Raw genomic sequence first — 13,832 nt, 5'->3', positions numbered from 1 at the left:
GGATAATTTATGTACTGTAATTACAAATTATGATGCCTGCAAGCAAATTCAAATTTCAGCCTTTATAGATTTAGGGATGTTTGGAATGATGAACTCTTCTTTTTCTATAGACATTGTTATTTAGATTAACATGTCAGAACATTGAAATATTTGAAGAAGAAATTCCCTGAAGGATTCATGAGACAGAAAAGGTATCCTCATGAATAAAGTGAAAACCAAACACTTTCCTAAATTAAATAATAAAAAAAACACATTTTGTTCTAACAATAACAATGTTTAATTAGACATTAAAACACTAGAACAGAGAAATAAATGTGATAGTTACTATTTAAAATATCTAATAGAGGATGGGGAATTATGGATCATTTTAAGAAGGGTTTTGTGCCGTTTCTATAAAACTAAGGAGATAAGTTGGAAATAATCTTATAGATCAGGTGTGTCAAACTCATTTCCATAGAGGGCCACATCAGCCTTATGCTGGTCTTCAAAGGTCAATTGAACCCATGAATGAGGAATCTGTGGATACAGAAAGCCAACTATATATTGTTTTACATAGTCATTGGTGCTCTTTAATTTTTACCCAATTTAGGTTTTCAGGTGTGATTGAATGACAACTCCTATCACTTTTGATTATTTGCTATGTGGACTGGGGATAATGGGAATTGTGACTCAACAGCCTTTGTGGCCCTAAGATTGGGGAAAGCTTAAAAAACATTTTAAAGTCAGCGATTATATCCACAAGCCTTGTATCTAAATTCAAACCCAACTATCCTGACTAAACAGAACAAACTGCAGCCATCCAGAAGTTAAGTGTATCATGAATCCCATTTGCTCTAAGCAGGATGTCTAATAATGAGGAAAATTGGAGTTGTAGTCCAGCATCTGGAGGGCCACATAAAATGACATGGTGGTCTGGATTTGGCCAGCAGAGCTTAAGTTTGACACATGTGTTAGAGATGTTAACAATTTTCTATTTATATGTACCACATACCAAGTTTTAGCTTACAGTTTGTCAGCATGTTTTATTTGTATTTATTTCTAAGTATGTGCTTTTTATTTCCGATCTGTGACAAAAATAAATTCATTGATTGTTTGAGGGAAATAAATGTGATTTAAATGCACTCACCTTTAGCTGAATGATGCTCTACAGGATTGCCAATTCCTTTTCTATTCCACAGCCTAACTCAAATACTCCAAGGGAAGATATGGAGCAGAATGGTTTGGAGATATTTGTTACCTTGTTTTCACTTCATATACCATCTCATTTTCAGGCTACATATTTGGGGAGGATGTGGAGGGCAAACTTCTGAGACCTTACTTTTGCAACAGTAGGAGTTGCAAAGCATAAAAGACTTTTAAATATATATAGCTGGCCCTCTTTATCCACAAGGGATTGGTTCCAGCCCCGCTGCTCCCTGTGTACATACAAAAATTCATTGGTGTTCAAGTCCCATATAAAAATATAAAAACAAAATGGCCAGCAAACCAGTCATGAACTGGATCTCATGTCAATGAGCCACAAATGACCCTCTTAAGATCACTCCAGCAACTGTGGGTACTGCAAAGGGATGCCATTGCATTATCTGTTATCTCTCAGCAATACAACTCCTTCTCTCTGAAGCGCTAAAGAGTAAGAGGAAGGCATGGCCAGATTTGCTAATAGTTGAATCTGCAGAAGTAGAACCTATGGATATGTAGGCCAACTGTATTATTCCAGATGACAGTGGTAAATTCTTCTCAGAACGCTTCCATCATTTCTAGAAAGCCCATGATGCTCCAAAGCATTCCAGGGGGAAATGGTATTCACTACTGAGAACTATGCTAGTGCTACACATTCAAAAGATTTTCAGTTGAGAAGTCATGACATAGCTTTATATAATAAAAATAAAAAGGTCTTTATGAATAGGACAAAGACCACACATAAGTCCCATAGCAATGCCTATCATCATGGTTGGAATGAGATAATAAACGTTTGACTAGTGTTCACCTTGCACACAATTTGTTAATTTAAAATCTAGTTTACAAGACACATTATTATCATATAAAACCATCAAATAAGAAAATGAAAAAGTACATTGTCATTGTCGTAGTCATCATTATCACCCTTCTTGCCAGGGCTGGGAAGGCACCATGGGTGAAATCTTTTCTCAGAGATCCAACCAACTAAATTCTAATGACTGAAGCATTCAAGGAGGCAGTTCTTTACATACCCTGGTTGACAATTGTTTAGCCATCTATAACTCCTTAAAACTATCCCAAAGATATGAATTCATATTTATATTGTTTTATACCATTTGACTATAATTCTGAATCAATATTTGGGTCAAAAGGAAAGGTCTAACAAATGACAGAGGAAGTGGGACCAATATTAGGATTGCACTATGGCTGATCATAATTGGGGGGAGGGGGTCCATAAATATAGAAAACAATGGGTTACTGTGACAAGGGTCAGTTAGAGCTTAGAAAGTTACTTTTTGGACTATAGCTTCCAGAGTTGCATAATCAGCTTGATTGGAGGATTTTGGGAATAGTCACTGAAAAATGTAATTTCCTTGAACTCTAATTTTAGCTTTGGCTGCCTCTACATAACCACATAACCCGGATCAGAATATTGTATGGATTAAACAAATCCAGTTGCACTCCAGAGTCTCTACACACACCCCAGGAACTGTGAAAAAGCTCTTGTAGTGTCAATCCAACAGATTGACTTTTTTTTCTTACCCGGTTTGAAGAAATGTGCTGAACTTCAGCAGCCCGTTGGATGACAATCAGCAGTGGAGCTCATCTTTCAACTAAAAAACCACTGTTTTAAACACTTGTTTTACATGTGGATGCGCATTTCAGCATGCATTAGGCACATGTGTTTTCTAGCTTCCCCCCATGTAAGCCACATCATTCTGGATTTTACAGCATGTGTTAGATGGGGCCTTAATCTTCTTTCTGCCTTGCTAGTTTTTTTGTTTTGTTTTAAAATGGGAGTTTCCACTTGTAGATCGAATGTTAACTCCTGATCTGCTGTTTGTGACAACTAGACTAAAGGGGCAGCTGTTCCTCAGTATACATTTCTGCAAAATTCCACATTAATTGATCTAGAAACACCAAAAACCTGACTTTTGACATATGTATCATAAAGGCCAGAATCTGGTTGTTGGGCCTGACTCAAGTAGACCTATTGAAACAATTGGATTTATCCACATGTTGACTCACCATTCATCAGTTCACTGAATGGATCTACTTTGCTTGAGATTAACTAACAGTAAGACAGGATAATGATCTGTGGCAAAGGATAGAGAAATTACATACATGATGCACCACTCTCTCTCCCTAAAATTGTTCTGGGACTTTCCCTATGTGCTGCTTTGAACAAAGTTTGAACTTTCAAACTTGTTTTTTTATTGTTTTCTCTCTCATTCTCGCTCTTTCTTTCACACTCAATATTCCATACCATAGGTGAAATTTTAAGAACACAGGAGTTGCATCAAATTAATTGTTGTCTCTTGCAGAAAATTAGGTATTAAAATTCCAGGGGTAAAAGATGGAAAAGAGGAAACTTAAGCAAAGAAAACTTTCAAAAAAAGAAAGACATATTTTGGATCCAGCATTTAATAATGCTTGTTGCTGTTTCTACAGTTTTTGCTGTGGAGCTGAGAAACAACACTTAAAAGCCACCCTAAATATTTGCAAATTTTAAGTATATATTGGGACTAAAATGAGAGGTGTTATTAAACTTGTGTTTTTCCACACAAGAAGCTATGGCTATGCAGCAACATAACCTTATATTCATGCACCAACTTTCATATTTTTCAATGTATTGCATGTGGAACCGTTCACTACAGAAGTGAACATCTTACCTGTGGTTGACCTGATTGTTGAGGTGATATTGGAAGATGCCATTGCAGGGATACATTCATCATCTTGAGAGTAACCCGCCTGAATGGCGCGCAAGTAACTGTGGCTTCTGGTTCGGAAACAACCTGGCAAGTCGAGGGCATCCATTGCCTGAGCTTCAACTTCACTAAACACTGATTCACAAACAGATTCAAATTGCCCATTGACCTCTGCTTCACTCATCTAGATAAACAACAACATTGCATTTGTTTTGTTTTTTTGTGTTGGCTTGCTTTGTCAGAAATGGACTCTGCTGCAACACCTCAAAAACAGGCACTACCTGAAGATACAAAAACACCCACTTACTCCCAACACCCAAACCCTCTTTGCATTTTTAAAAGTCACATAATAATAAATATCAACATAACTGAACTGCACACATTGGCTTTGATTTAAAATTTTTGATATGAATTCAGGGCAACATATTGAGAGATTGGTTTTCAGTTTCACCACATTAAGTATCTTGTAAAAATAATCCTTGTAGTATACATTTACAAAATCAGTATTAGAATAACTGGGTAAAATAATGCTAGTTAATTTCTTTTCTCCCTCCATATATTTTTCCAGGATGCACTTTCAAAACTAAACAGATATATGGACATTTCGAAAAGAATTCCCCAAATATTAATAGATTCAAAGGGCAGGCAGCTTTTGGAATGTTATTTGATCTGTTGTGGAAAACCCATAATTTTCTATTGCAAAAATGTAATGAGAGGACGTTTAAGGCTGGTACTTATATCTTGAGGAGAACCAGGGCATCTTGCAATAATAACAACCAAAGTGGGGGAAAAGATGTTCCTTTGTTCAATCCACATTTAGGTAACAAGACATAATCTGGAATCAGTGATGTTATAACCATATTCAGAAGTAACAGTAAAATTATAACTTGTTTCAAATTGCAAACTGAAAAATATAAATCTTCTTTCACTTGTGCACAAAGTAGGTGGAGACGGGAAATGTGGATGCTTAGGTCTCTCTGTAGGGCATGATATGAGGGAACTTTCATGGGGCCATTCCTTAAACCCACTATGGGACTTGATCTCCTATTATATCTACTGTCTTTCATTTAGAGTAGTTAAATTATGAATCCATCCCAAACTGCTCATTCAGTATCTCAGGGCTACATATGGGACCAGAACTTAAGGTGTGCACCTTAGAAATAAAATTGGATTCTAAAACGAACAACCGCCACTGGAAACCATGGTTTGCGGCAGTTATATTATTGTTGCTATTCTACCATCTATATTCAAAATTGCTCACCCTTGAGAGTTCTGCTTGAGTTGCACTGTATTACCAGAAGAGCAGGATATTGTCACAACATTAGATGTGTAGTGCAAAGAGAGGGGGGCTGCAAGAAGAAAGAAATTGTGTGTTGTAGCCCCAGAGTAACAGACTGGAGGACGTGGCTCTGCCCCTCCAAATCATCTTGGGATTCCCCAGGGGCATTGCTGCAATTTTGTTTCTTGTTAACTTATTGTTGAATGCTTCTGATATGCTGCTGTACTTTAATGGATGTCTGTAAGATGCTTCAGGGGATATGATTGACTGTGAAAAGCCAAGTAAAAATCCAAGTGATAAACAGAAATAAGTTTAACAAGGGCTTTCCAGGAATGAAAATATTATGTGGGAAATTTACTTCTTCACAGGAAAAATAAGTAGCCCTTCAAATCTTTCAGGGTTGGATACCAGATGTTTTTACTTTAGAGCAAGACCACATATCATCACATATTTTTTTCAGAATTAATATAGTGTGTCCATTCATAGTAAGAGCCGGACTAGTATCAAGTAAAAGAACTAGTACCAAATAAAATGATCAATCAGAATACAATACACTTCTTGGTTTACAAGCACTTGACTTGAGAGACTTATACCATACTGGGAGAAACTCCACAAACATCATTTCTCCTTTAAAAATACAAGTACGCCAACTCTCTATCCCAGATCAGGTCCTTTGTCCTTATTATGAATGTAGGGCTAGATTGCACTACATATTTGTGTCCATGAAAACTTGTTCTGACAGATACATGTTAACATGGATAATGGCATGAATGGCCAACATTCAACAATTGTTTCTAAAACTGTGATGGTCATTTGGCAAGACAGGAATTTATGTAGTCCAATAGTAGGAAATATGCGGTTTTCCAGTTGTCATTGAACTGTAAAACCTATTTGCCAAAGGTAGCAATTCTAACGGTGATGCATGATAGGAACTGTAGCCTAACAAGATCCAAAACACCTCAAGTTGGCCACCTCCGTTGTACACTGTACAACAGATACTACCTTTGCTTACTTTGCCAGTGGACAGTTGTGACTGTTTGTATCCGCCCTGAGTCCCTTCAGGGAGATAGGGAAGAATAGAAATTTTTATTATTATTATTATTATTATTATTATTATTATTATTATTATTATTATTGTCCATGCTCCTGATAACTGTAATGAGTAAACTGGGTCAACTTATCATGGAAATGAAATCCAGTTGACCGAAGATAAATTTTTGGATTAAACAGACATTTTCAATGAAGGACATCTGTTGACACTGAAAAGCTTATTCTTCGTTTCCCATTAATAAACTTCCATAATTAAATTAGTGTGAAAATAATTGTTTCTGATCCTTGTAATTGCTATTATTATTCTAATCAAATTAAATCAACTAATGTAAGACAAACATTCTTATTCTGAGCAGCCTTATGCTAACCCTATTAAGAAAGAAAGATGGGATAATATAGTTACAAGTAAGATGAAGATCTTATTTGCTGCTTGTAAACTCAATTTGCTGGCAGGACGTATAATTATCTCCAGTGAGGAAATGCGGAGGGGAATGAATTTGTATATAAATCTTTATCTGTAGCATTAATGTATGCTCAATGAATCATGCCTATGCTATGGTTGAGGGGGTGGGGATGGAGAGTACATAACTGGTGTGAATCTCAAAAATGCACTGCACTCAGTGCAAAGTGTTCTGCCACATGACGTAGGGTCGGGCTTCCTAAACATTTCCACTTTGGCTATCTTTTGACCCAATACATTTTTACATGACCTCAGGTATAGAGGTATATAACATAAGTATTAAAATCAAACATTTACTGATAACAAATTAACATTTGCAAGGCTTGCTAAACAAACCGATTTTCCTTTTAATGAAGTACAGCTGAAGCATCTTCTACAGAGTCTGTTGAATACATTGTGCAACAAATTTGAGTAAATATCTAAAACAGCCACAAGGTATTCAGAATTTTTTTTACTGTTTCCAAATTTTTTCTGACTCCAACACTGAGCTAAGGGGACCTCATTTGGGATCAGGGCCCGCAGTTTAAGAAGTAGTGATGTAGGGAACCCTCATCCCCATTTTAGTGCTCCTTTGACCTCTGCAACAATTCATAGGCAGCCCTGTGCTCCTACATTTAGAATGGATTCAAATTGAAACTATGTCATGTGAACAAAAGGATTGTGGATAATGCATCTTCTTAGTCCACATTCTTCCTGTTTTAGGAGAGAAGGCACCTTCTCTGATACTATGACACACAATGAGAATGTCAGCCACCTGTTAGTATAAAATTTGCATCAGTTTACTTGCAAGTCAATTGTACATTTTGTACAGGGCTAATGAATTTCTTTCTTGCTATCTTTCCCCCTGTCTTTTCTGATTTATATTTCATTCTCTGCAAGAGTCGATACATTTGGCAAATATAATTGACTGGTATGAGCTCTTCTGTAACTTCATCTCTTGGAAATGGCAGTGCTGCACTGCTAACAGCCAATCAAGCCCTTTTGGAATTCAACTTGGCAATCAGAAGTTTATATCATTAAGGAAAGCTCATTGATTGAAACAGCTTAAAAACTTTCTGTTCCATTTTAGATGACTTTCATACATTTCTAATCCAAGAACATTAGGGTTATTCACATATCCAGTAACCAGAAGCATCCAATCCTGTCAGAGCTTAACCCTCCAGGGGGTCGACTTAAATGACACTGTGTGTTTTTTAACAAGTGCAATAAAACACAATCAATATCTCCTCCTATCTCTCATTCTCCAAAGATGAGAGATACAGTGTGTGCAGGCTGGTAATTCCCAATTGGGGTCTTTCAAAATTTATACTTAAGGCAACACATATACTGATTTTATAATATGCTTATGGAATGGAGGATGGCAAACCAACTCTTGCTATCAAATGCATATTCATCATGAAGTGGGAATGCAAATGTAATCCAATATGTACAAAGCAGTTTCCAATTACAAAAAGCAGTTGTATGAGTGGGTCCAATATTGTCCTGCTTAAAAAAAAATCATTAACTTCCAAATCTCACAGATCAGGCAAATGACCAATCACATCAATTTAGTAATTTTTATTCAAGCCATCTCAAATGGCTCAAGCCCATAATGTTCCCTTTGTGTAATCTGAAACTGTTTAAATCACAGTTCTCTGGCATTTATTCAGAAATAAAGACAGTTACATTTCTGATAACCAGGCTAAAACATGTGGCAAACATTATTATTGCTGTTCCTGTTTTAAAAAGTTGAAAGTGAAGAATTAAAAGTTTCCAACCTGGCTAATGCAGCTGGCCTGACTGAGGGTGCTCACTGCTCTCATATAGCTCTGGTTCCTTGAGCGGAACTTGGGGGAATTATAGTTTGCCGCTGGATCCAAACTGTGACCACCAGGGACATCACTTGCAGCTTGCAGGTAGCTCTGACTATAAAGGAAAGATAACGGAGACAAATTATGAGGCAACAGAATCTGAGACTAAAAAAAATCAGGAGAGGTTGCACAAATGCCTTCATAACCCATTATAAATCTAAACAATCATCTCATTGTTCCCTCACATTGGCGTATTCGTTTCACCAAAGAGAGCAAAACTCCACCGCAAGATTTTTGGCTTTGTCTTCTTGATGATATTGAAGATATGCTGGCCCAGATCCAGCAGAGCATGTCTTGGCTGCAAACATCTGCCTTCGCCACAGAGAGCCCAAAACTCCTGTATGGAGAGAGGTTTGGGCTGCTCTCAATCTCTGACAGCCCACACTGTCAACATTAAGAGATTAAACTACCAGTTTTTGGTAGAATGGGAAAGATTAAAGATCAGCTGCGGTAGAAACTCCCAGACTCTGTGTTTCCATGGCTGCACAAATGGCCCCTGAAGATCTGAAATGTGGGATCAACTGACTTCCAAAGTGATAGCCATGTTTGTCATTTACAAAAAGGAAAACGGGCCCCACAATTCCCATTTTCTTTTGAGTTATACTGTTGTACATTTGTTTCGGCATCACAGCAATATTTTTTATTTATTCATTTTAACATAAACAAGCTGATTAACAATTACAGTAATGTATATTGAGGTAAAGTGAAAATAGAAGATAGAAAAAAAATGAAAGAAAAGAAAAGAAAAGAAAAAGAAAAGAAAAAGAAAAGAAAAGAAAAAAATAATTAAAACAAAACTAGAACTAAAACTCAGTACTAAAGTTCTAAGGATCTTATCAGGTTTTCCTTGTCCTAGCACACTGCTGGGACTGAGTCTGCCACAGCCTCTCATATGACGCAGGGCTCTGTTCAGGCTCCATCCTGGTAGCATGCTAAGAGGAACCCTGGGGATATGGTGACTACACATATCCTATCCTCATTCTACTGGGCTGCAGTATACAATGGACAGATGGGAAACAACCAACCATGGTAAGGGGCTGAAGCTGGGTGCTGCACCATGGTTTCCCCTGCTGCCCTACGGTTTTTGGACCTCCATCTAATGAGGTCCATAATGAAATTACACAACAGGCATTATTTAAAAGTGTGGTTCTCAACCTGTTGCCCAGGAACCATTAGGGAGCCACAATATCCTCATAGGGAGTCAGTGAAATCTTGAAAACAAATGAACAATAGAACAATAGATTTGGGAATTATTATGAAGGCCATCCAGTCATATACCCTGCCATGCAGGAATACAGAATCAAAGTACTCTTCACAGATGGGTATCAGTCTAAGTTTATAACCCTCCAAAGAAGGAGACTCTACCACACTCCAAGGCAGCTTTTATATATATATGTTGTTGTTTTTTTTGCAGAGGAAAGAAGGAAAGATTGCTGGCAATAGATATCATATGTACGAGGTTTCATTACAATATTTCAAACCATTTAAAAGTTATGAAAATATAGTGTGTATAACTTGACCTCATGTATAAATTGAGGGCAGGTTTTGGAACCAAAATTATGGATTTTGATATGACCCATGGATAAAGTACAGGGCATTCTGCGAGGCAATGGCCCTTAGCCAGTACACACAGTCCCCAAGTTATGAACAAGATAGATACTGTAGGTTTGGTTTTTAAGCTGAATATGTATTTTTCCACCCTGGCATTCAGAAAGCTCAGAAGTGGTACTGCAGTGGAGATAAAAGAGAGGGTTGGTGCTTCTTTTAGGTTCTCCCAGGAAAGTCTAAGAGCCCTTCCAGATATTACTAAATCTCAGGAGGAACTGGGATATTATATTCCAGTTCCTCCCAGGATTTAGCCCTGACACCCACCCCAAACCACAGGCTTTCCCTGGGGTACTGGCACATCAAAATGACATGGCGGAAGGGGAAAAGAGGAATTTCCTTGGATGGGCCTGAACATGCAGCCAGGCTCCTCACTGAAGTTTTGGGGGGAAAATGGGGGGCTTGGAGGAGTGGGTGGGATACCATCCTGCTCCTTCAGGCTGTGCAGATTGACCCCTGGGATCATGAAAGCAGTCCTAGGAATCAATCTCCACAGGGCCCAGGTCTTGAAACATCCAGACCTTACATTACTAAAATATATTTCCAAATGTTTTATTAATCCAAAGTAAAGTAGGAAATCCCGGTTTGCTCTGGATTAATTTGGATTTGCCTGAGGCGTCATATGGACTCCTCAGGTAAACTTGGGACAGGTTCTGCATTTTAGGCCTGTCTAGATAGGCCCTAACCACTTCCCATTTGCTTCTCTACTCAAAGTAAGGGATGCTTCCTTTTTTGTGGTAAAAGTTAAGATACACTACTCACACTAACCCATGGATAAACGAACCCAGGTTTTAGGGGTTGGTGTTTTGGCTAAAATTTCTAGACTTAGACATGAATATATAGAGTAACTGTTGAATGAATATTTATTGCTTCCCAGAATTTTGTGGGTGTGTCAAGAATATTCAAGTATAAAAGGAAGTTCATGTTCATGGAAAATGACTCAGTATGTTTGAGTGTAAAAATACTGTAATAGGATTGTGTGCATTTCCTTATTTCTCTCTCGTTTTTCCTGTCTTTTCTTTCCTGACACATACTTTTACCTCTACTTCTCTTAGCTACATTAATCAACCTCTTTTTTCTGCCCTCCTTCCCTTTGTCTCCCCATCTCACTGTTTCCTCAAACTGAAAGAATGAGTAGTTTAGATTTGACTTTTAGTGATCTGTTGGGCTCTATTGTATTGTCATTTGTGGCTTAACATCCATCACTATGACCATCTCCTCCCTCAAAATTTGCTGATTAATAATAGCATTATCATGATATGATTATGATAGCAACATAGCTATTAGAAAAGGAAGGAAGGAAGGAAGGAAGGAAGGAAAGAAAGAAAAGTGGCAAGTATGGGACGCAGGTTCTTCTGATGAATCCATTTAAAGTGGAATATGGAAAAGTTTACTTTTGCTTAGAAACATTACTTCTGAAGAACTAAAAAAAAAGACATGGTCAATTTTTTCTCCCCCCCCCCCCCCCCCACAACTATTGGAAAAATTTTGCACCTTGTTAAGACTGATTTCTGCACAATTCTATAAGAACATAACCTTTAATGTTTCAATAAACATTGCCTTGTGGCATAGATATTCAAAAACAGTATAGATGCGTTTCATTTGTCATTTTGTTTGTTTTGTTTGTCTTTTGGCTCTATCAGCATACTTTTTTTGCTTGCTGTGCACATACAGTTACCAAAAGCAAAACACACTTGTTTTCTGGAGACAGGCTTTGTGGGACTGGTGAAAAATATAATGGGTGAAAAGCAGTGTTTGTGCCTTTCTTTCAGGTTGAAAGTAAAGATTCTCATGGGGACAGAGAATCCTCAAGAGATTATTTGGTTCTTTCTCACCTAAAACCTTCCCAATTGCAAGATCTCTCTCCCCTGCCATCACTGTATTACAAGAATTTTGACATAGCTGTCAATAAACTCAGGAAGAGCTGGCTCTGCTGATGTAACATATAATAAGTAAACATCTTTTTGTTGCACTGGCCTCACTCTTCAACTTTGTCAAAGCATGCAAGTGTTGAATAGCACTATATATTCTTGAAATCAAATTGTAATATTTCATAATATCCCTGAACAGGGTTTAATATTATTAAAGTCAGCTCAGATGATATTCCCAGTACATCATTTTATTTGCTAGGACAGCAAAATCTTGAATTGCATAGGATTTTCCATCAGGCAAACTTCTAATGTACGAATACACATGAATATCCATGATTTGAAAGGCTTGTAGCTGGAAGTGTTTCCGTTTTTGAATTTATGTTTTTTGGGGGGAACATTTGCATATATGTAATTAGATATCTTGGGGATGAGACATAAATCTAAACACAGATTCTACTGCTTCATATTTACCTGAATATATACCCTGAAGGTAATTTTATATTCAATGCTCTTAATAATTTTGTATATACTGAAAGGAAAGATGGCACTATTTCAGCCTCCCACATGGACAGATTTTAGAGTATTTGGGAAAAATTTGGAATTCCAGATAAGGGAGGTTCAAACTGTATAGTTATAGTGTGATGTTGAAGTTATATGTGCCTAGTCAGATGCAATGCAAGTCCTACTGGGTTAGTCCTGGGTAAGTGAAAGTACTATAGAATGACAACTTCAGTTGTACAAAACATACTATTTCAATTATTACAATTATTTTATGTAGTTGAAACACCAGAACACCAGAATCAAGTTTTCATTAATACTTGAAGAGGGCATATTATCTGTTGCTGTTATGTGTCTTCACCTTGATTTTAATATATGGCAACTCTCCATAGCAGTTTATGGAAAGATTTAGTTAAAAGAAGGTTACTAGGTCATTTTTTCTTGACTTTTAAAAAATTAAAATCATACTGAATGCATCTTAAACATTAAAATATAAATCATGGCATTTTAAAACATAGCTGAAATTAAAATAATGGTACATCAAAATGCTAGAATGCATTGTGGAATCCAAACTGATTATTCCAGTCGTTTTCTTCATCCAGGATTAAATGTGGTTTATATCCAAATAAAAGCAGAGTAGTACTAAAAATGTATTAGTACAAAGTTTTAAAAATGACACTATAATTTTGTTTAAAACATAAAGTAAAAACAATATAAAACAAAATGAAAAGATAGAACAACATTTTGTTCTACACAAATCATAAACTACACAAGTCTTTCTTGAGTAATAGGGTGGGAGGGTAGGATAGAAGGGGCCTGTGGAGGGAATCCCATACCCTGAGAGCTGCAACCAAGGAGATGTCTCCCATGCCCTCATCAAGATGCCTGTAATGATGGCGGCGCCAAGGGAAAAACATTCCTCCGAAGGTCTTAACATTCAGGCAGACTGACAGGGGAAGATAAAGTTTCTCAGATAGATGGAACCCAACCTATGTAGGGCTTTAAAAGTCACAATCACACTTTGAATTCTGCCTGGAAATGTATTGGTAACCTAGGATCCAGGTCTGGAATCTGGCTTGATCAGGGCGGAATTCAGCTTAATCCCATTATTTCTGTCCTTCTTTGGGACAAACATAATATATAATTTCTTGACAAAATCTGATTGTGACAGTTAATTGATTTAAGATGATGACTACTGAAGTACTTAAAAATATAGTACATCCTCTGTATTCATGGGGAATATGTTCCCAGACTTCATCTAGATACACAAAATGGCAAGTACAGTAGAGTCTCACTTATCCAAGCCTCGCTTATCCAAGCTTCTGGATTATC

General features: G+C 37.1%; 1 protein-coding gene across 17 annotated transcripts in view; it reads right to left on the bottom strand.

Annotated features, from left to right (window-relative positions):
• Positions 1 to 13,832, bottom strand: part of dlgap2 (DLG associated protein 2) — a 619,373-nt gene that overhangs the window by 79,627 nt on the left and 525,914 nt on the right. For all 17 annotated transcript variants that reach the window (XM_062969083.1, XM_062969084.1, XM_062969085.1 and 14 more), the window contains 2 exons: positions 8,434 to 8,581; positions 3,852 to 4,071 (listed from right to left, as the gene is read on the bottom strand). In XM_062969083.1, coding sequence (XP_062825153.1) covers positions 3,852 to 4,071; positions 8,434 to 8,581 — 368 coding nt within the window. The remainder of the gene's footprint in view (positions 1 to 3,851; positions 4,072 to 8,433; positions 8,582 to 13,832) is intronic.

This window comes from Anolis carolinensis, chromosome 1 (genome assembly GCF_035594765.1).
Source record: "Anolis carolinensis isolate JA03-04 chromosome 1, rAnoCar3.1.pri, whole genome shotgun sequence".
Taxonomy (NCBI): Eukaryota; Metazoa; Chordata; class Lepidosauria; order Squamata; family Dactyloidae; genus Anolis; species Anolis carolinensis.
Note: the sequence above shows the minus strand (reverse complement) of the source record. Positions and strands in the feature narration are given on the sequence as shown.